Consider the following 26,489-nt stretch of genomic DNA (forward strand, 5'->3'; position numbering starts at 1 on the left):
ATGTTTAGAAAATACTATGCAGTTAAGCCAGTTTGTTAGGATAATCAGATAAACGCAATAGATCGAAATCAAATTTCTGTACATATCATTTTCACAATTCCATGTTATATTTCATAAAATTAGGTATAGATGTGTATAGACATACATATATACGAAGTACATCACAATATTTGCATCAGAAGCTATGCACATCTCTGTACAAAATTTTGCGGCTGACATTCCCTTCGGACTGCTGTGGCTCCTGTAATCGAAATATAATTACTACTTACATTGACAATGGAAAACTGCCCAGAGGATGCCTTTTATCAATTTTTTCCTATTCTTGTGTTTAGTATTTCTTTTCCCCTGCATCAGATTTTTACTTTTGCTAAACCTTATCCACAACTACATCCAACTATCCAAGAATATAAAATCTTTATTCACACTTGGCAATCAAGGCGTTGAATTTACAGAAATTTCATGTTGAGTCACTGAACTTTGCTGGTCAACATTGGACGGGAGAGCAAGATGCTGCAAGGACTTCAAGGCTACACAAAGTTGTGCAAATGAAGGGCGCAGGTTCGGCTCCCTGGAAATTATGACATAAAATGAGTTTGAATGCATAAATTTGACCTTAAACTAATAGAAACACCTTTAATACAAGAAAGATCAAGATGGGGGTGTGGCTAACAGATAGAGACAATAGAACTTACGTTTGCCAACATTCCAGTATTATCCTAGCAACCAAAGGATCAAGTTCCTTGGAGATGTCTAGGCGCCGATTCTGGAAACCCACGGCGCCCACAACTTGCATCGGGTTCATCCCACTCCAAGGCAACTTGAGAGTTGCAAGCTCCCATAATATCACTCCAAAGCTATATACATCACATCTGATGTCCAACAAGAACAAGATTTAACTCAGTCATTGGTAATAAGGGCATTTTTTATTAGGACTAGTGCAGTTCATCTAGGACAGGTTCTCACTCGAAGCATTTAATCATATCTTCAATTGCAAGAAGAAAGCTAACATTACAAGCGCAATATTTTGGCACATATATAAGGTATGTACATTTGTTTTAAGGCCGGAGGAAGGGGGGGTGGGGGGTGGGGTGAGTGTGATTGGTTTTACAGATATATACCAGGCAACTAGAATACAGGTGAATTCATAGGAGAAAGAAATGCAATCAAGCAAGGCACTCACTTCTCATTCGATGGTTCATTTCGAAGCACTTCAGGAGCCATCCATTCAGGCTATTACAACAAAGAGTGTCTTTGTTAGAGTAATATAACATACATACCGAAACAATTTAAATTTAAAATAAAAAAAGTTTAACTTTTAATCGTCAGGTTCAATGCTCTTACAGTTCCAGCAGTTGATTTAGATGACAAAAATGTATTATGCTTCAGCCTTGACAATCCGAAATCACAAACCTGCAGTGACAAATTCTTGTTACCGAAGTGATATCACTCTAGCATGCCAAGGGGGGGAAGAAAGGAAATGCCAGAGAAGGATTTTGATTTATTATTCACAAATCTATTAACTCCCTAGAAGAAACCTGCATGCATATAGTTACACGGAGTTATCTTTACCACACTCAATTTCCTCTTTGTCCTTAATATAAAGAAGGTAAAGGATGGATAACATACAGCCTTGTAAACAGAAAAAATATTTTCAGTATATAATGTAGATTCCTAACAAACAATTCAAGGCAGTACCTAAATGAAGAAATTTCAGTGCTAAAAAAAATGCAAAAGCTGTTACTTTCTAAGGCAGGTAGGTCACAAGATAGTTCAACTCCACTAACACTTTTTTCATGGTAAAGCTCATCATGGCCACGTTGTACATATGATGCAAATAGATTGTGATGAAGATATGACTACATCACAAAATGCCAACCAAAATTTCAACTGAAAAGGCAACTCATTGAAATTTCCAAATTACCTTCACATTCCAATTCTTGTCAACTAATAAATTAGGCGACTTTAAATCACGATGCACAATTGTTGGTGTGCTTGTATGCAAGCAATTCATGCCCCTCGCCTGCGAACGAGATGATTGTCAAAGGTATACTTCTATGGACTCCAAAATAGTGGAAAGTGAAAGAACCATACCACATCAAGTGCCATTTTTATTCTACGCTTTTCGTCAATCTGACAATTGGGACGATGAAGTATCCGGTACAAGCTTCCTCTACAAAGCAAGGGAAAAAAATCACATATAATTACTTTCTACCATTATGCAAATAAATAACGAACAATTTGTAATCTCATATCTGCCACCTCACCCCACCCCCTGGGGTCCCCCAATACAGATAACAACAGATGGAAGTTTGGCTGGTCAAAAGCATGTAAAATGTTTGAATTAAGATGAATAACTCAAGATGCCAACAAAGCAAGAATACATAGAAATATAGAATCAGTCAAAAAAAATTCTAGGCAAACTTTTTGGGACGGAGATATACAGTCAATCATTTCAGAATTTAAATTTCAAATTATCCAAAACAAATCTAAATTATAAACTTCACCCCCCCCCCCCCCCCCCCCCCTCTCTCTCTTCTTTTCTCCCCTCATTGAACTAACCTAAATAGCAATCAAGTAAGAGACCGGGATCCTTAGAACTTTCTTTTAAATCCAACCATCAGCAGAAAATTCCATTCCCATTTTTCCCAATGTTGATACAGGTCACAATATTATGTGTTTAAAACCCGCATGAAATACAGAACCAAACTCCATATAAATTACAATCTCTAGCCAGGGTAGAGATGGAAACGGGTCGGACTCGGAGCGGATTATGCTCAATCCGACTCCGACCCGACAGGAAGTCGGAGGTTAAATCCGACTCCGACATCCGACTCCGACTCCGACTCCGACTTTAATATCCGACCTCCGACTCCGACTCCGATCCGACCCGACTTCGAGTTTTTTTTTTCATTATTCAATATACTTTGAGATGTTGGCCTATTTGGGCCTTTGCAACCCACACCCAATGCCACCATGACCCACACAAAATCCACTATCTATTGGAGTCCGAGTCGGATAATCCGTTAAAGTCGGACATTTGTCGGAGTCGGATTTTTTTCTCGGATTTTTTGTAGGATCCGACTCCAACCCTCCTCCGACTCGGAGTCGGATTATTTTAACGGAGTCGAACTCGGATTACTTTCTTCTCGGACTCGGAGCGGATATTTTACCTCGGATCGGGGCGGAGTAGGGTCGGATCCGGACTAGATTGCCATCCCTAAGCCAAGGGTTTATTAGGAAAAACAAGCTGTATAAACACTCCTAATTTGGAAAAGATTCCAATATTATTCTTACACATCTTTCTTTATACTACCAAAAAGTTAAAGTCACAACCTCACAATCAACAAAAACCATAACCCATTATCTTCTATCACATCTACTTTTTTAATAATAAAATATACCATCATCTCTTGTCACACCCACTTTCCTATCATATAATCCTTTCTTGTCACACCCACTTTCCTATCATATAATCCTTCTCTGTTACATGGACTCGCCAATAATCATCGCACACCCGTGTCGACACGACACGACACTGACATGGGTATGAAAATTCGGCTCCGACTCGGCAAAATGCACTCAGACATTCCTAGTTGTATAAACCCTAGATTCATAAATTAGCTCATCTATTTATGAGGGCTTTTTGTCGCACATGTGAGGCAACTACCATAGCCATATTCTCATCCTTGCCGGTTGGTTGGGACTCCAACTTGGGAGGTGGTCGGAGAGAAACCAGAAAGAAAAAAGAACAAAAATAATAATAATAAAGAAGAAAAGAAATATTGTACAGTACTGAGTAGCAAAAACAAAGACTAGAGAGTGAAAAGTGGGGAAGGTGGGTGAAGAGATGACGTGTGAAGTATCAAAAAGTAAAAAAAAAAAATCCCTACTTACAGCATAATTATGATTTTTCATCCTCAAATTTTTTATTTTTTATTTTTTATTTTTTTTTTATTTTTTTTTATTTTTTTTTTTTATGCACAATGCTTGTATTTTTTATAATAGTGAATTTTTTAAAAGAAGTAATTTTTAATATATCTAAAACTTTTTTTAAAAAACTTTATTAAAGTAGATTTTCTTAGCATTGAAAGATTGTAATTATAAATTTTATACATTAATTGTCGTGTCCCTATACCTGTGTCCAAAACTTGTACTGAGTCCCCGTGTCCTGAAATTTCGAGATTGATGTATCGGACACTCGAATCTGTACCCGTTTCGAATCTTTCTATCCAAGTCCATGTAGCATAATAATCCTTTTTTCATCTGTTTCTAGTAAATTGCAACACTTTCCTTTTTCATCCATTTTTGATCAATTGCAAAACTTCTATTTTTGTTAAGGGTCCACTATTATCTCTTTCTCTCGCTAATCCCACTTTCACTACTTTGATATTATCCCTCTCCTACTACCAACTACATATACCCCCACCATCAATACTTCATAGTTTATACCATAAAATCCTCACTTTAGTTCCCCACCCTATGCTTTTTTTTAAACTATGTGTCAAGCCTAGTGGAGTAGTAATTAATAGCATCTAAACAACTAATCATATATAACTCCATGCCTAAAAAAGTGTTCAAACAATTCTTGGAAGGAGGACGTATTGTGATAGTTATTAACGGCTTTCCTGACTCAAAGAGATGAAAGGCAGAGTATCATTCAAAAAAAAAAAAAAAAAACTCCGTAAGTTTTATAAAACTAGCTCTAGAATTACTAAGGTCATGATGTACAGAACTACAGAAGCATGACAAAACCTAATTACTCCTTCCATTCCTTTGAATTCTTCCCTACTTTACTTCTTCCCTTTTCTGGCAAAGATCATTTTATCTTTTTCCCTCCCTTACCCCCCCCCCCCAACCCACCACATGAGTCCACCATTGGTAATATTCATGTCTTTTAACGACTTTCTATGTACTATCCAATAAGTAAAAGAAGGATCCACTTTCTTATATCTCTAGGAAGAACTCCAAGAACCCGAGGGAGAATATTATCAGAGCATATATAATTGTATATGTAACAAAGACAATTCCCTTTATAAGGATAATATTTATGAACCTCATATACTCAAACAAATCCATTAAATTTACCCGATTAACGTTCAAGTTCAGCAGGTGAAATAATTCCATAATTCAGGTATTTTATCATTTCGTTTGACCTTTGCTAATTGTAACCAATTAACCAGAGACAGCAAGGAATATACTATATCAAATCATAAAATGTCATTTGTATGCTTTGGGGTGATTTTACCTCTTTTTAAAAATCAACTGGCATAAATCATCATTAGAGATATTCTGAAATTCGTTTTCTACATATTATGTTAAAAAAACTAACAAAATATGTAATAATAAAAAACTTTATGGCAGGAGTAAAAGTTAATTATAAATAAACACAGATTCTTTAAAACTGGCAGGAGTTAAAGTGAATTATTAATAAAAATAGATTCTTTAAAACTGTTCAAACTGACATTCCCCTGTTTCAAACTGTTTCAAAAATGACATTCCCTTGTTTCAAACTGTTTCTGTAAACTGCCATCTTTTTGTTTTGACTTCTGTTTCCTTTCAGTTTGGTTTCCAAGCTGTATGGTTTCCTAAAAAGATAACCTTACATAATGCCACCCATGTAAACAGAGAAAAAAGAGCAATACCTTGGAAGAAATTCAGACACAATTGACAGGTGCGGTGGGCGAGTAACGGCGCCCATAAATAAGACAACGTTGGGATGGCGTAATCTGCGCATTATACGGACCTGTAATTATTGGGTAATGCAAAGGAATCAATTAACTGCCAATTACACGAATATTTATGAAACGCTTGTGATTAGCTTTAGAAACATAGCCGCAAATCCATAAGTTTGACATAATATGAACAAGCAACAAAATCATGCAATGCATCTGAGCATTATCTTACATACAAAATAATTAAATATTTCAACTTCAATTGTCCAAAGTTCAGATAACGACAGCTTTTTTGTGTATGTGTGTGGGGTGGGGTGTGGGGGGAGGGGGGGGGGGGTGTAACACAAACTTAGGAAGCACAAAGTTCTATGGCAATATACTTGTAAACTTTCACATGCCACCTTTAGCTTTCTTACTTCAGAACCTACAAAAACCCCTTCCCTCAACCTGCCTCATAACATGGAACATATTGTACTAGTATTCTTACTGGAAAAAAATTTCCTTGCTCCCATATTTTTATGTTTTTATATAGTGAATGATCATAGTAGAAAAGAAAGTAACAAATAAAGATGATATTTCAAGCAGGTAGATGTAATACTTGATTTTATACAAAAGCAGAGCATTGCACTCACCTCTCTTTTAAACTCTGCTAAGGCAGCCCCAGAGAAATCCTGGTCCAAGAATTTCTTGACAGCAACTTCCTGCAGTGTAAAAAGTGCCATGAAAACTTTTAAGTTCTTGGATTTCTCTGACAAAATATTAAAGATGCATCCCAACTGCAACAAAGAAAGGACTACAGACCAATGCCATCATCATATCAAGGCAAGACAATTAGCGTGAAAAGCATAAAATATGTTTACACAAATCACCTGCTCATCCGTAGCATAAAGTTTAAACAATAGACCACTTTTACAACTACTATCAGATTGACTTGAAAAAAAATTAACATAGCAAATTAGTAACATTCAACCCTAACACTTGAGTCGATTTAACCCAAACTCAACAAAAAAAAAAACGCATTAACCCATTCACCCATTAATTTATGGAAACATTGATACAACCAAAAACCCCTAAATCTGGGTAATTCTCGGAGAATCACAATTATGCATCCGTTTAACACTATTGAACCCAAACTAACACCATTAGTCATGCTCGAGTAACTTGATAAAGTGGCAAAAGATGTTACGGGGTACTTTCTTAACAAGGGGGATAAAAACATTGTTAACAAAAAATATAGATAAATAATGGTCATATAAGCTAAGAACACCCTTTCCTTCTTCCTTTCCATCTCCTTTAATTGAAGCACTCTAAATTCTTTAAACAAACAACACAAACTTCTCCCTTTCTCTTAAAATTTCAAAAGATTATTTGTTCCCCTCAACAACTTTGATTTTTCAAGGCACTTCAAAAAACAAAAAAAAAAAAAGGGGGGGGGGGGGGGGGGGGGGGGCTTGACAAACGAAACAACAAATGACTTGCCTCATTTTTTTAAGAAGGCAGGGTAGCTCAATTATTACATTGCCAACAAAGTCAATTTGTGTTATTAGAGACATACTACAAGAAAGGGTGTGGGAGATTTTCGGCTTCTTTTTAAATTTATCTTAAAACAATAATTAGTCACATCATCAAAAGTATGACATAACTGATGCTTATACTCAGTTTTATAGTTTTTTTGGGAGACCAATACTAGATGTACCTACTCGAGCTCGGGTGAAAGTTCAATTAAATAAGGAATTAGATTTTGTGACCCAAAAACCTCAAAATCTCTTAGTAGCTTTGGGATTGAGGTGGGTATACTGAAAAAAGATGAGATACTAATTTAAAGATCAAATTTGGTTCAATTAATCATTTTAGTGTGTGTGAATATTTGTCACTTTACTCACATAATTACAGCTTCAATGCAAATTATGTGTACAATATCTAGTAACATTAAAGCAATATTTTTGGGGGATGGGAAGACCAAAGGTGACATTCATCATGTAAAAAGTCTAAAAACTAAAGAAAACAAATACGGTATCATAAAGAATAAAATGTCTTCATTCATGTATGTCATAATGCAGTAGTACACATGTACACATTCATAATTTTCAGAAGCTAAATTGCTATCAATTTTTTTTTAGAGAAAAATAGTCTCATCAAACAAAATTAAGTATTAATTATAAAGAATACTTAACAGCTACACAGCAAATTCATTCAGCATTTTAATTAAGGCAAAAAAAAAATATCACACACACAAGTAGACACTAGGCAACATCATTTGAAAAAAATAACAAAAGTCAACACCTTTTCCTTACAGATGTGACAATATAGAACATACCGTGCCATTCCAGTCTGCATGGTAGACTTCCCCATATGAACCTATTGTCCAGCATAAGCAAAGAACAAATCAAACAATGAAATGAAAAAGAATAACTCAAGGAAGAGCATTCCACTAAAACAAAAAATGAGAAAACGAAGGCAATCAACCTATAGAACACTAGGTTTAAAAATTTCCTTCAATTTAATCTAGTGATTCTAGCCAGGTATAGTAGAAAGAGATGCATCTTCTCCAACCAAATAACTGCTACCACTTACCAGGAGAATTAAGGCCTAAAGGGCCCTAAACATAAATTTCAGCTAACAGATAACCGCCAAAGTCAAGAAAAGGAAAGATGTTGGCAGAGAACATATAACCCATACAAACACAAATGATATCTTAGATGAGCAGGTAACCCAATATAAAAAATTGATTTAAGGAGCAATACCCTCAACTCTATCATGATAAAAATACTACGTAATAAAAGTTTATACCTAATCCAATCCTTTCACCTATAACAAGGTCCTCCCACAGGATTTCACATTCACCCACATCATCAAGCACTTGATCAACTGCTTTTCCATCAGAATCCACTGGTCTCAGACTAGAATCATTTAATATATATCCTGTTCCTATAAATCCCTCAGTTGTGCACTTGGCACCACCAGTACCAACTCTCTTGCATTCATTTCCCTGACCAAGCATGTCACCAGATGAGGTTGCTTCCTTCAGGGAATCTTTCGTTTGGGAGGCAATCCCAACTTCCACTGGAAGAGGTTTGTCATTCTCACCATTGCCAGGTGCAGCAGTTGTAGCAACATTAACAGAACTGCCAACATTGACATTTACACCATTCAGAATTGAACTCTCCAACTGAGAGCCATTTTGATAAAAAATTTCAGCAGCTGATGTGCTCAATGTAGTTGCTGGTGCCATTCTGGAATCCTTGTTTCCATGGTTACTTCTTGGAAGAAGACTGTCAACTAAATCACGGTCTTTATTCCTGGGAACATAGTTCACAGCCTGATGGTTTTTCCACATCATGGGAGAAGGTGGTTTTCTGGAGATAGCATCATTCCTAAATCTCTGGGACTCATCAATTTCATATTTGGGTTTGTTTTGCGGTGCAGCTTGCCCAGAAACTCGTAAATGGAATGGATTAAGTTCCGCAAAAAGATTTCTTGAGTCATCAGCAGTACCTTGATTATAGGGTACCACATTAACATTCATCCTAGAACCATCACCTACTGCAAGGGCTCCACGATGTGGTTTGAACAAAGACGCCCCCACTGCTGATGTTGACGGCAAATCTAATTGACTGTTTGGGTTTGGTTGGCTGGAGGCTCTAGAAGGGCCAGCACCCATGTCATTGCTGGTGCTTGATGAAAAAGGTAATGATTCTGTCTTTCCAAAGACTGAATTCCGACCAAATTGAAAATTATTGTCAACAGGAGAGCCCCCACTTGATCCTGAATTAATGGGCTTCGGTCTGGCACAAGGAAATTCAGAGTCATTTGATGGCTGGACAGAGGGGATCTTATTTAGTTTGTGGTTGTACACTGGAACAGAAGAATCCTTCCCACTTAATACATCAGCAGGTATAAGTGTTCCTGGGGCTGCCATGAGATCAACCAAATATTCCCTGTGTAATTTATCAGATAGTTAAATGGGAAAAGGCGGAGACACAAGAGCTACTATGCATTGCCATCAGGTAATTATATGTTTTTTTTAAAAAAAAAAAGGGGGGGGGGGGGGTGGGTGGGCGGGCTAGATGCTGTTCTACTAACATTAAAGAATGTCCAAGTCAAAACAAATGCTTTTAGGAATTAAAGAGCCTTTTCTAAGAGAACTTACAATACAAATTCAATTTCTGCTCCTTTCCTCTACCATCCCTCACATAAACTACCCACGTGATTCCAATGATCCCACTATTAACCCTTCTTTCTTGATGACCACGCAAAAGCAAGTGGGAAAAATAAACCATGGAGAGAATAGTAAGCTTACATAGCTACGTAAAGAGCACTTGTAAAAAAAAAAAATGCAGCTACTTGAAGAGCTATAAGCTCAATATTTAAAGAAGCTTGAGATTTCTGTCAATTAATCTTTGACCTTGATTAAAAACGAGACTGAATGCAAAAATGTTTAATCTTTTTCTTTCCTTTCTCTCTCTCTTTTTTTTTTTTTTTTGGGGGGGGGGGGGGGGGGGAGGGGGGGGGGGGGGCGGGGGGGCACAGCTGACAAATAATAAGCTTTTGAACCATAACTCTAATATATATACAGATAAATTACTGAATTTATAATTCCCTTTCACTCGATATATATTCTTCAGCTATTTTCAAAAGAGAAAGGAGGTCATGGAGCTAGAAAGCTTAATTTGTCACTAAATGAAGTCAGCAAGTTCATAGAATAACATATCAAAGTATTAGAATCCAAGAAGATCATGTGCTTACAATGCATATGTAGGAGTATTTTTATATATGGAAAAAAATGATTGCATCAACAGCATACTAATTACCTATCGTCAGCCATCTTTATTAAGTTGATCGCATCATCTTCAATGCCAGTGTAATGACTTCCCTTCACGAGTCTACATTTTATACCCACATTATCGGCTAAAACCTACAAGTTAGGACATGTACAAGGCAATTAAATTGAGTAAACATATATATACGTCCCAATTAAATGCTGATGGAGCATTGCTTTCTCTGCACTCAACATCAAAAGGGAAGGATGTCTTTGCTGAGTTGACATCAAGTTTATGAAATAGGGCTCCTTATATTTTGTGTCTAGTCCTTATATTTTGGGAGATACTGCCTTTACCTTGGTTTGCATAAGTTCATGTACAGGTTTACTGTCTATTGCATCAAAGACGATTGTACTAGGTTTAAATAAATAGATCACCCATGTTAATCTAACGTGGTGCAATAAAATCAAAAGAACACATTGAATCAACATCAAGAAGTAATTTGTAATCCATTCACTAACCTTAAAGAGCAAAGCCCGATGGCGTGATAAGCCAACCCTTACAGAGCCAATGGGAAAAACACTTGTATGAAGAGATGTTCTTAGTTCTGTGCTGATCTCCATCCACTTTGCTAACACAATTCCTGCATCCCTAACCGGTCCTCCCATGTGTTCTGTCACAAGTTCAGCGACCCTTTGAACCAGAGTGCCAATCTCGGATGCAGGGCAGTCTAGTGCAAAACAATGTGCAATTTGCTCCAACTCCACAAGTGTTGGATCAATTGTTCTATTGACTATCACAGCTTCAAATCCGGAATCACCAGCATTTGTTTCAAGGTCTACAAGAGATGGCATCTTTCCTTGGACTGTTGGATCCACTGATATACCAAATATATCATAGAAACCATCGACCACCTTCTCCTCATAATCAAGTACATTGTAATCCTGGTAAAGCAAAATTTCAATTTCAGCACACCAAAAACAGCAGCATATATTGTCATCATAGGGTAAATAAACAAAATCTCACTATTAAGCACTAATTAGAAGCACATAATCATATCTACTGCTATCCAAGCAACTAAGCAAGAGTTATAGACTTATAGGCTTCCTTCATGTGCTTGAATTTCCTTGAATAAAAAAGGTGATTCAAATTTGCCTACAACCCAGCCCAAAACACTTACCTTTACCCTTTTACTAGAATAAATCCGACAATGGGAACTATATAGCTCCTCCTTTGGATACCAAAGATAAAAACCAATGTTACCATCATAAGGTGCCCAAAAAAATATAATACATTGAATTTTAAGGTGATTTACTAAAGTATTTCTCAAGCACCCCCTCTTCAACTCACTAGCATGACCAAAGATGGCAAAGGGCAGGAGGATAGAGGATGAAGAAGCATGGAGGTTTTGAGTGAAGTATCACAAAGAGTTTATGGTCAAAATACATAAGTTCTTAATTATGAAGGAGCAATGTGATAACCAACGTCCCTAAATTAATTGAAACTAGAAATACTATGTTCATTAGGTCCACGAATACAAATAGCAACTTTAGACGTAAAACGAATTACTACCCAAGGTATAGTTTACAACTGAAACTAAACATCTCATCTCATCTCAATCATAGTCCCAAGAAAAATATTCAATATGTTAGGATTAGTGTGGAGATGCATCAATATATGGAGGCATAAGGAAGAATCAAAGAGGAAGCTTGTTGAAGGAAGTTCGACCGAACATAGTTCTAGCATCTCTGAGGTTCGGTCGAACCTTGGGGCAGAGAATTGTGAAAAATTTGCAAATTTGGAGGAGTGACCGAACCAAAGGGGGTTCGACCAAACCACCTCAAGTTCGGCCGAACACAGGGTAGGTTCGGCCGAACCCCCTGCTGTTCTGTTTCGACGGCTCGATTTCAGCCCGTGCTTCTTGTTTAATTGCTAGCCCTTGGATCATCTTTATTCTCCTAATCTATATATATATTTTTCTTAGCTTTTTCCCCAAGTATTCACAAACTTTAAACACTAAGAGAGGGTTTATGAGAGGTTTTGTGAGGAGCATTGGAATTCTATACAATTCATGCTTGTAATCTTGATTCATTCATCATCAATACTACTCCATAGTGCAAGGTGGGTTTTTTTCTCCCGGTTCTCGGGTTTTCCCACGGTAACTTTGTCTCCCTTTTATTTGCTTTAATTTCTTCATGGTTGTTCTTAGTTGTTGTGCTTGCATGTTCTTCATTGTTGTGGGTTGATTGCAATTAGTTTGAGCCCTTAATCCTGGCAATTGGTATCAGAGCCAAGGTTGAATCTTTGGTGTTTTAGTGATTTTGGGTTGTGTTGAACTTGAATTTGTGATTGAGTTACAAAGTTTGAGTCTTTAGGTATTCAAAGATTGAATCTTGGGTGTCAAGTTGCATTCTTTGATGTTGAAAACCTATTGTGAACTTTGTGTGTTTGATTTGCAATGGAGGAAGGCAAGTTAAAAATTGAGAAGTTTGATGGGAAAGACTTTGGGTTTTGGAAGATGCAAATGGAGGACTATTTGTATCAAAAGAACCTATTTTTGCCTCTTTCTAGTAAACCATCGGGGATGAAGGAAGAAGAGTGGAAAATATTGGATAGACAAGCTCTTGGAGTGATTAGGTTGACATTGGCAAAGAGTGTTGCTTACAATGTCAAAGATGTGACAACGACGGTCGGTGTGATCAAAGCATTGACCAATATGTATGAGAAACCATCGGCTATGAACAAGGTGTTCTTGATGCGTCGTTTGTTTGAAATTGAGATGAATGATAGTGGTTCCACCCCGGAACACATAAATGAATTCAATTCGATAATCTCTCAACTAGCTTCGGTTGAGATCAAATTTGATGATGAAGTGAAGGCCTTGATTTTGTTGTCATCGTTGCCTAGAAGTTGGGATACCGTTGTAGCCGCCATTAGCAACTCCTCCGGGAATACGAAGTTGAAATGTGATGATGTGAGAGACTTAATCTTGAGTGAGAGCTTGAGAAGGAAGAACTCGGGTGAGTCATCAGGTGGTGCATATTCTAGTGAAGGTAGAGGACGTGGAAGACAACAAAGAGGTGCTCAAAGGGGAAGATCGAAGTCTAGAGGGAGGAGTAAGTCGAAAGGAAAGGTGAACATTGTGTGTTGGGGTTGTGGTGTGAAGGGACATACTAAGAGGGATTGTCCTAATCCCAAGAAGAAGGGTGGTTCAAACCACAAGAACCATGATGATGCTAGTTCATCGGTTAGCTTGGCATCAAGTGATGAACTTGGTGATGCATTGATCTTGAGCGTTGATAGTCCCATTAAGTCTTGGATCCTTGATTCGGGAGCCTCATTTCATTCTTCTCCATGTAAGGAGATTTTTCAAAACTTCAAGAGTGGTAAGTTTGGAAAGGTGTACCTTGCGGATGATGAACCGTTGGATATTGTGGGGAAGGGAGATGTTATGATCAAGACTTCAAGTGGGAGCTCATGGAAGCTTGAAGATGTTAGGTACATACCTAAGCTAAGGAAGAATTTGATTTCTGGTGGGTCAACTAGACTCAAGCGGTTTTAGAACCATGTTTGGTGAAGGTACTTGGAAGGTGTCAAAGGGAGCTATGGTGGTGGCTCGGGGCACGAAGACTGGTACTTTGTACACTACCTTAGGGTGTAAAAGCATGATTGCTACAACCGCAAATGATGAGACTAAGCTTTGGCATACTCGGCTTGGTCACATGAGTGAGAAAGGGATGAAATTGCTAGCTTCAAAGGGTAAGTTGTCGAGGTTGAAATCAATCGACATGCAATTTTGTGAGACATGTGTTTTTGGGAAGCAAAAGAAGGTGTCTTTCACAAAAACCAAACGGTCCTTGAAGAAGGAGAAGCTAGAACTTGTGCACACGGATGTTTGGGGCCCATACTCCATCAAGTCCCTTGGTGGTTCTCACTATTTTGTCACCTTCATTGATGATTCAACCCGAAAAGTATGGGTATATTTCATGAAGCACAAGTCGGAAGTGAATGAGAAGTTCAAGACTTGGAAGGCGGAGGTTGAAAATGTTTCGGGCAAGAAGATTAAGGCAATCAAGTCCGACAATGGTAGAGAGTATGAGTTGGAAGCTTACAAAAACATTTGTAAGGAGCATGGCATTGTTTTGGAGAGGACCATTCCCGGTAAACCTCGCCAAAATGGGGTAGCGGAGCGAATGAATAGGACTTTACTTGAGAGGGCAAGGTGTATGAGGTTGTTTGCGGGCCTCCCAAAATGTTTTTGAGCGGATGCCGTTAGTACCGCGGCTTACTTGATAAACCGTGGACCTTCGGTGCCCTTGGACTTCAAGATACCGGAGGAGAAGTGGAGTGGTAAGGAGGTGTCCTACACTCACTTGAAGACCTTTGGTTGTGTGGCCTATTTGCAATCCGAGAAGAGAGATAAGCTAGACCCAAAGGCCATCAAATGTTACTTCATCGGGTATAGATGTGAGAAATACGGTTATAGATTGTGGGATCCTAAGAATCGAAAGATTGTTAGGCATTGTGACATCACTTTTGATGAGAGTTCCTTGTATAAGGACAACTTTGGTGGAAAATCCGTGGAGAGAGAATCAATAGGAGATGAGTGGAAATATGTTGAACTAGATGGTGAAGTTAAAAGTGGCAAGGAGGTTGAACAAGTAGAAGTTGAGGTGCCAATTCAACAATCATCTCCTATTGATTCTCTCTCCACGGATTTTCCACCTGAGGTGCCAATTCACTTTTGATGGATTCGGATTCTAGTGATTCGGATGATGATGATCATTTCGAGACGGATGAACGAGTAGTTATGGGTGAGCCCGTTGTGGTTCAAGGAGAGCTTTCTACACCATCAACGGTGAGAAGATCATCAAGACCAATCAAGCCACCAAACCGATATTCTCCATCCTTGCATTATTTGTTGTTGACGGATTCCGGTGAACCGGAATGTTATCAAGAGGCAATGGGCATGGGTGACTCGTTGAAGTGGGAGCAAGCAATGGAAGATGAGATGTCTTCATTGGAGAAAAACAACACTTGGGTGTTGGTTGAATTGCCTAAGGGCAAGAGAGCACTTTTGTGCAAGTGGATATTTCGAAAGAAAGAAGAACCGGATGGTACAATTCGGTACAAGGCAAGACTTGTGGTGAAAGGTTTTTCACAAAAGGAGGGCATTGATTAGCATGAGATCTTTGCTCCGGTTGTGAAGTTGACCACTATAAGAATCTTGTTGGCTATAGTGGTTCGGAGAACTTATTTCTTGAGCAAATGGATGTAAAAACCGCGTTTTTACATGGTGATTTGGAGGAAGAAATCTACATGAAGCAACCGGAAGGGTTTCAAGTTCCGGGTCAAGAGAACTTGGGTGTGCAAGCTCAAACGGAGTCTGTATGGGTTGAAACAAGCTCCGAGACAATGGTACAAGAAGTTTGACAATTTCATGCTAGGCAATGGTTTCATGAGAGCGGAAGGTGATCATTGTTGCTACTTTCAAAGGTATGATAATGGCTATATCTATTTACTTTTGTATGTTTGATGATATGTTGATTGCGGGAACTAGTATGCAAATTGTCAATGGCTTGAAAAAGAAGTTGTCTAGAAGATTTGAGATGAAAGACTTGGGTGAGGCCAAGCAAATACTTGGCATGAGAATTTCTAGAGATAGCTCAACGGGTGTGTTGAAGTTATCTCAAGAGGAGTATGTTAAGAAGGTGCTAAAAAGATTTAACATGATGGATGCTAAGCCTCGAAGCTTACCTCTTTCAAGTGAGCTCAAGTTGACAAAGGAGGATTGCCAAAGACAAGGGAAGAGAAGGACAAAATGGCCATTGTTCCTTATGCTTCGGCCGTTGGTAGCATGATGTATGCTATGATTTGCACGAGGCCCGATATTGCTCACGCAGTGGGAGTTGTGAATAGGTTCATGTCAAATCCGGGTGAGAGACATTGGGAAGCCGTGAAGTGGCTATTGAGGTACTTGTTGGGTACTTCAAGTATGGCTCTTTGCTTTGGAAGAAATGGAGTTGTTTTGGAAGGTTTTGTTGATGCCGATTTTGGTGGATGTTATGATTCAAGCAAAAGCACTTCGGGGTATGTGTACACTATTGGTGGTACGGCCATTAGTTGGATGAGCAAGCTCCAAAAGTGTGTCTCTATGTCTACGACGGAAGCCGAGTATGTGGCTATGTCGGAAGCGGGAAAAGAGATGGAATGGTTGAAGGGTTTTCTCGAAGAAATGGGCATGAAACAAGATGTTTGTGCGTTGTATAGTGATAGCCAAAGTGCGGTTCAATTGGCTAAGAATCCTATGTTTCATTATCGCACTAAACACATCAAGAGACGCTATCACTACACTAGGAGTTTGGTGAAGGATGGCACGATGTGTTTGAGGAAGATTGCCAGTTCAAAGAATCCGGCGGATATGCTCACTAAGGTTGTCTCTAGTGACAAATTGAGGTTGTGTAGGACCTCAATTGGACTCCATCATTAACTTGATGGAGTGTTGCGCTATGGTGAAAAAATTGCTTTGATGAATGTGTTGAGTGTTTTTTGAGGAAGGAGTGCATATATGGATGTCTATGGTGCATGCATTATTGATCCTATCTCCAAGTGGGAGATTGTTAGGATTAGTGTGGAGATGCATCAATATATGGAGGCATAAGGAAGAATCAAAGAGGAAGCTTGTTGAAGGAAGTTCGACCGAACATAGTTCTAGCATCTCTGAGGTTCGGTCGAACCTTGGCAGAGAGTTGTGAAAAATTTGCAAATTTGGAGGAGTGGCCGAACCAAAGGGGGTTCGACCGAACCACCTCAAGTTCGGCCGAACACAGGGTAGGTTCGGCCGAACCCCCTGTTGTTTTGTTTCGACGGCTCGATTTCAGCCCGTGCTTCTTGTTTAATTGCTAGCCCTTGGATCATCTTTATTCTCCTAATCTATATATATATTTTTCTTAGCTTCTTCCCCAAGTATTCACAAACTTTAAACACTAAGAGAGGGTTTATGAGAGGTTTTGTGAGGAGCAATGGAATTCTATACAATTCATGCTTGTAATCTTGATTCATTCATCATCAATACTACTCCATAGTGCAAGGTGGGTTTTTTTCTCCCGGTTCTCGGGTTTTCCCACGGTAACTTTGTCTCCCTTTTATTTGCTTTAATTTCTTCATGGTTGTTCTTAGTTGTTGTGCTTGCATGTTCTTCATTGTTGTGGGTTGATTGCAATTAGTTTGAGCCCTTAATCCTGTCACAATAGGCATTGAAGATTTATCTTCCTAAATGTAATAAAGTCTAATGCTTGCCAATTACAAAAAAATTGGCAAAACTAAGAATCCTCCCCAGGTCATTTTAGCAAACCCTTATTAGCATTTCCTTCCTGTACCGCAATCTTTGCTAATGAGAAGGTCCATCACTCCACCAGTTAACTCCTATATTCGAATAGACCGATAAATTCAATTAGTTCGATATTCTACTCAAACTAACTTCCCCCGATTTCAGCAGCAGCAGCAGCAACATGATAACACTAATTAACATCAACATGGTCAAAACAAAGTGCATTCCAACAACAAATTACACAAATTAAAACAGAAAGTTCCTACATTTCATCATCAATTAACAAATTCCACAATCAAAATATCCCCAAATTAATTAATCAAATTCAAAAACTCACCCAAAACCGCCGCGACAAAGCCTCACCAGAATCCTCCTTATCTCGACCATTATCAATAGAATTCGACCTCCCCAAACTCAACAAAGTAGCAGCACGGATCTGATCATTCTCCGGATCATCTCGAAACTCTGAATTCGAAGCACTAATAGCCAAAGCAAGCTGCATCTGAAATTCCTCCTCAGACGAAAAATAATCCCCTTGCCGAAGATGATCATTCTTCATCGGCGGCAAGTTTCCGACGCCGGAAACCTGCGAATTGCCTTGATCGGTGGTTACAGACTGCGATTGCACCGCCATCGAAGACGACGAAGAAGTAGAAGGTTGAGATTGAGATTGCGAAGTAGAAGATGAAGATGAAGATGAAGATGAAGTTGAAGATGAAGATGAAGGAGGAATTAGGGTTTCATTGTTAGTACGATTAAGGTCATGACTTTTGTGAAGCTTCTTGAAAATGTGCTTCATTTTTGCTGTTCTTCGTTCGTTCTTTGGTGATGTTGGTGTTAATGTAGTTTTTACTTCGCTAATAAGAATGAGTTTGTTTGTTTGTGTAATGTGTTGTGTTATATAGTGTGTGGAAATGCTAACTAGATTTTGGCGATAGAGGAGAGAGGAGAGAGGAGAGAGAAGAGAAAGTGTGAAGAAGGTGAGTTTATTAACTTTATTTGAGAAAAAAATGGGATTTTATCGCTTTTTGATGACACGCTTGATGAAAAAAATATTTAAAAATTATTTTAAAAAGAGTGATTTGATATAAATCATATAATGTACGTATCAAGTTAATAATATTGGTCTTTTTGGGTTAAAGGATTTGACATGAATAGAAAAGAAAGGAAATGGTTTTTATTAAATTATTACGGATTACTATATTTGATTTTCATAATTGACATGAAAATAAATAGGAAATGATAGTCCATTTACCAATATTTGAGAGAAAAATGAGAATTCAAAGACGTAAAGCTAAAAAACAAATATTTTCATTAAATAGTTTCAAAAAAATAAAAAAAAAAAAAATAGCAAGTACATTAACACGAGTTTTCACTAACTTTATTGGATTTTTACCCATATACCAGAACTTGGTATACCAGCATGAACTACATATAACAAATAATACCCAGGAGGTGCAATATTTTTTGTTGAAGGTCCCATAACTCCTACATTAAACATCCCTAATGAAACTTGAGAAATCCTTAACATTCTCAAAACCACCATCCTTTGATTCATAGCTAGTGAGTGTGTTGTAAACGATGGAGCAATAATGTTAACAGACACAACATCGTCGGATTGGTATTGTAGCACATTGAATGTGATTGTAAAAGGTTGTTCGTAGCCAACTACTTGATCACCGTAGATAATATTAGGTCTCATAGGTGCATGTTCGGCTGACAAATAAGGTGGTGAATATGTTTCTATGCTTAAATCTGTTGGAAATTCCACATTGGTGAAGTTATAGTAAACATGTGGGTTGCTTCCTCCTACTAAAACTCGTCCATCTGTTAATAAAATGGCTGCGGAATGGTACATCCTAGGCCTTGGTGATGGACTCATGATGAAAAATCTATGTTCAATTTCATTGTTTGGACGATAAATCAATGGAGTAGTGACTGGATTTGCGGCATTCTCCCATCCAGCAGTGCCTAATTCAGCGCCGTTTACAATGAGGATATCACCGGTTGGAAGTAGTAACATGTCCCCCATAACACGCGCCATTGGCATGTCCTCCATATTCCAACTAGGGTTCGCATCAGTGACTATTAAGCGTGCACAATTGTTGTTTGCGCGTACAAATGACCTATTTGACATTGCTTGTGTGAATGCCCCGTGATGTGAGCCACCACATATCATGATCTCAACTTCACCGGGTTTATTCTCATCAATAGGTAGGAGTACTGAAGAGCCCGAGCTAGGATAGTTGCGAGGATTTCCATCGGGAATGGGAGGGAACTCCTTAACTAGTTTATTTTGAATATAGTCAAATGATATAGCGCGAGTGTTGGCAAAGATGAATAAATCACCATTTGGTAATAGGTGCACAAAAGGGTACAAGTTGTTTTCCTCATCATCATGAGTCTCCAAAAGGAAATCAAGCCAAAACGTCGACGAGGAAGATGAAAATGTATTAGACGTCCTAGGAAAGAACTCGTAATTGAAAACTCTTCTACCACCAATTACTATAACACGACCATCAGGCAAAATTTGATTTGTTGCATACCATCTGCGCTCCGATAAATAACTAGGGTATTCATTCCAATCACAATCATCTGATCCACAAGGTGTAATTGTACGTACCGCACGATCACCATCGTTATATCCACCAGTTTGAACCAAAGTTCCATCGGGAAGGACAGAGCCCGAAGAACACCAAGTGTCGGTGTTGACCATCAATGGGCGGTAGGAATTAGTAGCAATATCGTATAACACTGAGTGTGCTGTGCAATCCATTTGAAGGACAATGTCAGAGGGGTCATGGCGACACCGTCCATAAGGGAGGGAGATATTAGAAGGGCCAAAATCAGTTCTATCAAACATTACAACCTTATTGTTGCGCAAAAGTTGCATGTGCATGGCTGATATGCCGATGTTTTCATGCAAGACTTGCCACTCGCCTAGACTTTGCAGGTTTGATAAGGAGCTTTGGCATTTCGCCGGAGAAAAAGAGGCAATAGCCAAGGATAGCAGAAGAAACAAGATGAGCATGATGATGGATAGTTGATCGCACAATGTAAGTAATTGAATGTTTGGAAGTCTTTAGTTGAAGAAGTTGGTAGGAAAAAGTTGGAAAATTAGTATGAAAACTAAAAGAATGAATAAATTGTGATCCCTCTATAAACATCACCTCTGAAGGGCGCTAAATCCTTGGATTAAGCTGCTTTGAAGGATAGAGGTAAAGATTGCACCTAATTCAAAGAATATGGTATCAATAAACCTGCTTATTTACAGACCAACATTTCTTTTAATTATCCCCCAAAAAATAATCAAGGAACAACCACCCTTCAACAGCAGAATATATTTTTTTTAATTATTTTATTTTATTTTGATAGTAGCAACTAGCAAGAATTAATATACTCGTATTACCTATTTCAAAAAAAAAAAAAAAAAAAAACAAACAAAAAACCGTATTACCTAAAATACAAATATAGGCTTTTGGTTCAACCAGCAAGAACAAGCCATCCAGCACTTTGTACTACCTTTTTATAATAATACCATAGGTGGTATCACCAGATGCTTAATAAACGAATTTTATGCGGCTTGAATGTTTGATGGTAGAATAGGCCAGACCGATACGTGTCACACTGGAGTGCTGTGGCCTGACCATCTCAACTCTTCAGACATAAGAAGCCAGAATTGTGTGGTTGTAAGACCTGTAACCAGCCATAAACCCCAACACCCAAGAAATGATATTTGAATGCAATAGATCAGCTTTTTAAGGAAACCAAAACCCATTTATTACCAGCAGGTACTACCAGAGATTGAAGCCGCAAAATGTTCACAGCAAAATTATAGTAAAATATTTATTGAAATTACACGAGCACTTTCATTTAAACTCAATTATGTTTCAATATCATATATATCACTTCTCAAATAAACTACATTCCTCAACATGCGTGTGTCATGCAAAATACACACAGTATTGTGAAAAACTAGTGGATATAATTGGATAAAAGAAAAAGAAAAAGAAAAAGAAAAACCAATGCTTGGGGCTTAGGATGAGATCATTAGGTCCCAAGCTACTTGTTTCGACCTTTACTCTTCCTTGAAACTTTAACCCATCCATCTTCAGCTTCTTCCATCTGCTGGTGTATGCCATTGTTTTTCTGTATTTCTGTGGGATTAGTACTTGGCAAGGACTCCGTTGTATCTACCGTCATATTTGATTCCTCTTCATTCCCCATGCTCTCATCAGCTTCCTCATCGCTGTCACTTGCATCCTGTGACATGGCAATTAGCACTTCAACATGTGCACATAAAAGTGAAGTACTTCTGATATCACAGTTCCTAAAATCCTAGGTAATTATAATGGTAGCTAATACAAGTTCTTTCACGTAATATTATAAGCTTCTGGAAATAAACAGGCTGAAACATAATGGGGCAAAGATATTGATGTAAAAAAAAGAGAACTGCAATGAGACAGTGTAAGAACAATAGTGAAAAACAGTCCAGGAGAAAAAGGCAGAAGTCAGCACACTTCATTTTGTAATCATCTCCTCCCTGTGAGATAGCAAATGGTCGTAGAGCAGTTGTGTGGGTGATAACAGTGGCAAGCAGATGTGGTATTGAAGTGGCTATGATTTTGGGTTATGGGGGAGAGAGAGAGGGGGGGGGGGGGGGGATGGTTGATGTAGTGCCCGTGGAGACGGTATTTATCATCTCCAGGCTCCAGGTAAGATTATGCTTTATATATGGAATGCAAAAATATTTAATCGATGTTTTACTTGTTTGATTCCGTTTTATACCCAAAATCAGTGAGCCAAACACCTTCTTGAAAAGCAAGCATCTTTTTCAAGATGACGTCAAAGGGAAAATACAATTTTCAAGATGATGCTATAAAAACATAGTTCAGTTTACCAAATAATTGGAATACCTTCTTAATGAATACTTAGAATGTTTGGAAACATAGTCAAGTTGCTTTTCTAACCAGTAGCCACGATACACTTATATAAATACTTGTCAAAGTTGAAAAATATTCCTGCAGTAGTGGAAGAGAACTACAGATTTTGAGGATCAGCCTAGAACTATTAGTCTTCGACTCTTCATATCTTGTTTCCTAATAGATCTAAACTTCAAACTTTTCTGCACAAATTAAAAGCAGACCTTCCACCGGGGCCGAGCTCAAGTAAATTATTCTTTATCAATTAATTATTAAGCGTAGATAACCCTATATTACTTGTAAAATGTTGTAACATTGTGATTATTTTTGGAAGAGAGATTAGTTCAAATTTCGGCCCTTCCAATATTTAGAGCCAAGATCTGATACTGTATACAAAAACTTCATTATTCATGCAAAATCTTCAAAATATCATGCCAACTTCCAAGTACCAACCCAAATGCACATAATACAAACCACAAACAACAATGCATAACCCAGATTCCAAAATTCTCTCATGAATGTATTTGTTGCAGTCATCTAGATGACTAGATCTTCACTAACACAGAATAAACAAGATAGAAAATGTCGATTACCTGTTCTACACGAGGAACAGTAACCGGTTTTGTTTGCTTTAACTTCTGAATTGTTTGATAGTTGCCTACCAAACATTCTTCATACATAGCCATCAACTGATCTGCTACCTACAAATTACAAAGCAGACACTAAAAATCTAAACTAGAATAAAGCCATAACTTCTGATCACAAATCTTAAGCATTTCGATTCGACTCATCCAATTTAGCATGACAATTATGCATGTAACTTAATTGTAAACTTGAAAAAATAATTGAAATGTATTCTATTTTGCAATGAAGCAATCACCTCTGGTACATCGTCTTCTGCATCTGTATTAAAAGAATCCAAACCATCCTCTAGCAAATCTTCTAATTCGTCTATGTAAACAGGTTCTGAGTAAAACAGGGGGAAAAAACATAAAAAACAATACAAATAAATATATAATCCAAACATCAGAAATTCAGAATCATAAAAAAATTGTCAATTTATAACATTAATAAAATCAATTAAACAAGTGCAAACCTCTCTAAATTACTCAAAAAAAAAAAAAAAAAAAAAAAAAAAAAAAAAAAAAAAAACCTCAAATTTTAAATTAATCAAGTACTTATAATCTAAATTAAAAGAAAAAAAAACCTCAAATTTTAAATTAATCAAGTACTTATAATCTAAATTAAAAGAAAAAATAACCAAATTCCCAATAAACCAAGCATAGATTGATGTTATTCATATTAATCAGTGATTGAAGTTACCACTTTCAAATTTTTACTTAATTTAGAAATTAAAACGGAAAATTGAAGGAACAAACCTCTGCGATTAGGTTTATGGAAGAAATTGAAGATTTGAGAGTAGAAATCAAGAGCTTTTTGGTGAGAATGAGGGCCTCCCCACTCATTTTGTACAGCCATTTGAAGAGTCCACCATTTTGAGAGAACCAGTGATACTCCTTCTTGAAAGTGCTGAATTGAATCCGCTGGTAACGTTTTTATCTCCGCCATTTTCAATTTGGTCAGCTCTCGATTGATGGAGATGTAAGAGAAGAAAGTATAAACCCTAGAATTTGGATAGATTGATTGATGATTTTACTAAACCCTAACAATTTGATTTTCAATTATTTCCTTTTTATCGGGGAGGTTGTTGGTCGGATTTCCTTACGGGCTTTGATGTAGTGTGTCACTGTGTCAGTGTGTTGTGTGTACATGTCCCGCGGCCCAAGTGAGAGTAAGTACAAAGTAATGGAAATGTGCCGGGGGACGAGTGTAATTTTACATTCTATGTTGTATTTATGAGTCTTAAATTTGTTATATAGTTAGATAAAATTTCTGATATTAAAAGATAATATATAATATTTAATTAATTTAAACTTAAAAATCTCATTCGTCAATTTTGCTTACATGACATTTGAATTATTTAATTCTAAAAGAAATTAATAATCTCCTATTTAATGGCTACTACTAAGATTTATAATCTTACATGACGCGCTAAGAAAATTAGATCACGGTTTGTTTGATTTTTTTTAAATAATGTTTTTTTTTTTTTTTTTTTGGGTATTTATGAGCCTAAAATTTGTTATATATTTAGATAAAATTCCTAATATTAAAAGATAATATATAATATATAATTAATTTAAACTTAAAAATCTCATTCGCCAATTTTGCTTACATGGCATTTAAATTATTTAATTCTAAAAGAAATTAATAATCTCTTATTTAATTGGCTACTACTAAGATTTATAATCTTACATGGCGCGCTGAGAAAATTAGATCCTACGTGGCTCTCTAAAAACTCGGGAAAAAACTCCCCTTTATATATATATATATATATATATATATATATATATATATATATATATATATATATATATATATATATATTAGATTTTGGCAATTACCACCTTTTTTTTTTAATTGCCACCTTCTATTTTCAAAAACAACAAAAGTTATCACCTTCTTACCTCCCAACTACCACATGACGTCATTTTAGGCCAATTATTTCCCTTCCCTCCCTATTTCCCTCACATTTCTCATTCCTAACTTGATTTTCATCCCCCTATAATACCCATACATTTTACGATTTGATAAAATATAAAATTAGAGCTTTTATATATACAAATATATTATTTTGATAGAATTTTAATAATATATTTTATTAAGTATTTTTTTTAATCTCTTTTATGAGAGGATATGTATACCCCCTCACCCTAATAATATTCCCTAAGAGGTGTTCAACTGTAAGTTTGGATTTAACCCATAAATCTTTTGACCAAACTTTGTTTAACTTTATTTTTTCTATGGTGATGTCATGCATAATTATCCTACATGTATAATCATAAAAAACAATTGAAACCAACATAAAAAACCTAATTACAAATCAACAAAACAAAACACTAATCGATCTGCATTGACGATCTCTTCGAGGATAATAATTTATTCTATGTTGTAAGAAACAAATTTAATCGAAAAAGTGAAATTAAAGTGAAAAAAAAATGAAATGGAGGAGAGAGAAAATGAAGAGCAAATTAAAGGAGGAAAACAAAGGAGAAGAAAATTTTATGGAAGAATTAAATGATAATTTGGATCAAAATTATTATAAGTAAGAAAACAAAAGAGAGAGAATTTGGATGAAGGAGACAAAAAAAATTTAAAAAAGAAACAAAGAGATGTGTTGATTGATTTGAGTTTAGGTTGTATTTAATGCATAATATCATGTGTTTAAGGGTGTTGTACCTATTTTACATGCATGAGGATGCATGTAAGAATATGCCTCCTTCCGTCATCCCATAATATAGTTCATGTTTTTCTATTTTGGAGATCTAAAATATTTATTTTTGAATTGTTTGTAAAGCCCATTGTACCATCACTTTTTTTTTTTTTTTTTTTTTTTTATAACTTTATTCATTGTATCTCCTGAATTAAACTTGAATTTGCACATGTCTTGTACTTTTTCACTTTTTCTTATTAACTTTTGTCTATATTTGCATTTTTCACTTTTATTAATATACTTCATTTACTTTTCCTCCTATTTCTTAAATAGCGTGAAAAACATAAACAAGAACTATATTATGGGACGGAGGGAGTATATGATACTATAAGACAATATTATAGTTTATAGGGAATCAAACTACATAACTAAATTAGAAAGTTGAAAAATGTTAAACGGTGTGACACAAGACACACTATAAATTTTTTTTGACACTTTAAACCCATGTTCTTTTGATCTTATGGGAAGAGCAGT

At 36.8% G+C, this 26,489-nt stretch overlaps 2 protein-coding genes and 1 pseudogene across 2 annotated transcripts; all 3 read right to left on the reverse strand.

The window, feature by feature from the left end:
* Positions 1 to 58: 58 nt before the first annotated feature.
* Positions 59 to 18,640, reverse strand: LOC145628882 (serine/threonine-protein kinase EDR1-like). The gene is made up of 13 exons (XM_081681311.1): positions 18,100 to 18,640; positions 10,954 to 11,376; positions 10,484 to 10,587; positions 8,463 to 9,610; positions 7,990 to 8,030; positions 6,305 to 6,373; positions 5,643 to 5,743; positions 2,092 to 2,170; positions 1,922 to 2,020; positions 1,342 to 1,410; positions 1,181 to 1,230; positions 693 to 869; positions 59 to 568 (listed from the first exon to the last, which is right to left on the reverse strand). The coding sequence occupies exons 1-13, from the start codon at positions 18,559 to 18,561 to the stop codon at positions 433 to 435; spliced, it is 2,958 nt and encodes a 985-aa protein (XP_081537437.1). The 5' UTR covers positions 18,562 to 18,640; the 3' UTR covers positions 59 to 432.
* A 228-nt stretch (positions 18,641 to 18,868) lies between these two features.
* Positions 18,869 to 20,893, reverse strand: LOC145628883 (aldehyde oxidase GLOX pseudogene; annotated as a pseudogene).
* A 687-nt stretch (positions 20,894 to 21,580) lies between these two features.
* LOC145628884 (uncharacterized) lies at positions 21,581 to 24,413 on the reverse strand. The gene is made up of 4 exons (XM_081681312.1): positions 24,064 to 24,413; positions 23,565 to 23,650; positions 23,278 to 23,385; positions 21,581 to 22,025 (listed from the first exon to the last, which is right to left on the reverse strand). Exons 1-4 carry the CDS (start codon positions 24,251 to 24,253, stop codon positions 21,825 to 21,827), a joined length of 585 nt encoding a protein of 194 aa, XP_081537438.1. The 5' UTR covers positions 24,254 to 24,413; the 3' UTR covers positions 21,581 to 21,824.
* Between the last annotated feature and the right edge of the window lie 2,076 nt (positions 24,414 to 26,489).

Source organism: Chenopodium album, chromosome 4 (assembly GCF_948465745.1).
Source record: "Chenopodium album chromosome 4, dcCheAlbu1.1, whole genome shotgun sequence".
In the NCBI taxonomy this organism is placed as follows: Eukaryota; Viridiplantae; Streptophyta; class Magnoliopsida; order Caryophyllales; family Amaranthaceae; genus Chenopodium; species Chenopodium album.

What these genes read in the sequence shown, in the direction of transcription:
- LOC145628882 (XM_081681311.1), bottom strand. Translation starts at nt 18,561, where the DNA reads ATGAAGCACATTTTCAAGAAGCTTCACAAAAGTCATGACCTTAATCGT. An exon ending in ACAAGAATTGGAATGTGAAG is followed by an intron (nt 1,411 to 1,921) that starts GTAATTTGGAAA and finishes TTGTCACTGCAG; the next exon opens with GTTTGTGATTTCGGATTGTC. An exon ending in CTAAATCAACTGCTGGAACT is followed by an intron (nt 1,231 to 1,341) that starts GTAAGAGCATTG and finishes TTGTTGTAATAG; the next exon opens with CCTGAATGGATGGCTCCTGA.
- LOC145628884 (XM_081681312.1), bottom strand. Translation starts at nt 24,253, where the DNA reads ATGGCGGAGATAAAAACGTTACCAGCGGATTCAATTCAGCACTTTCAA. An exon ending in CCATAAACCTAATCGCAGAG is followed by an intron (nt 23,651 to 24,063) that starts GTTTGTTCCTTC and finishes TGTTTTACTCAG; the next exon opens with AACCTGTTTACATAGACGAA. An exon ending in CAGAAGACGATGTACCAGAG is followed by an intron (nt 23,386 to 23,564) that starts GTGATTGCTTCA and finishes TGTAATTTGTAG; the next exon opens with GTAGCAGATCAGTTGATGGC.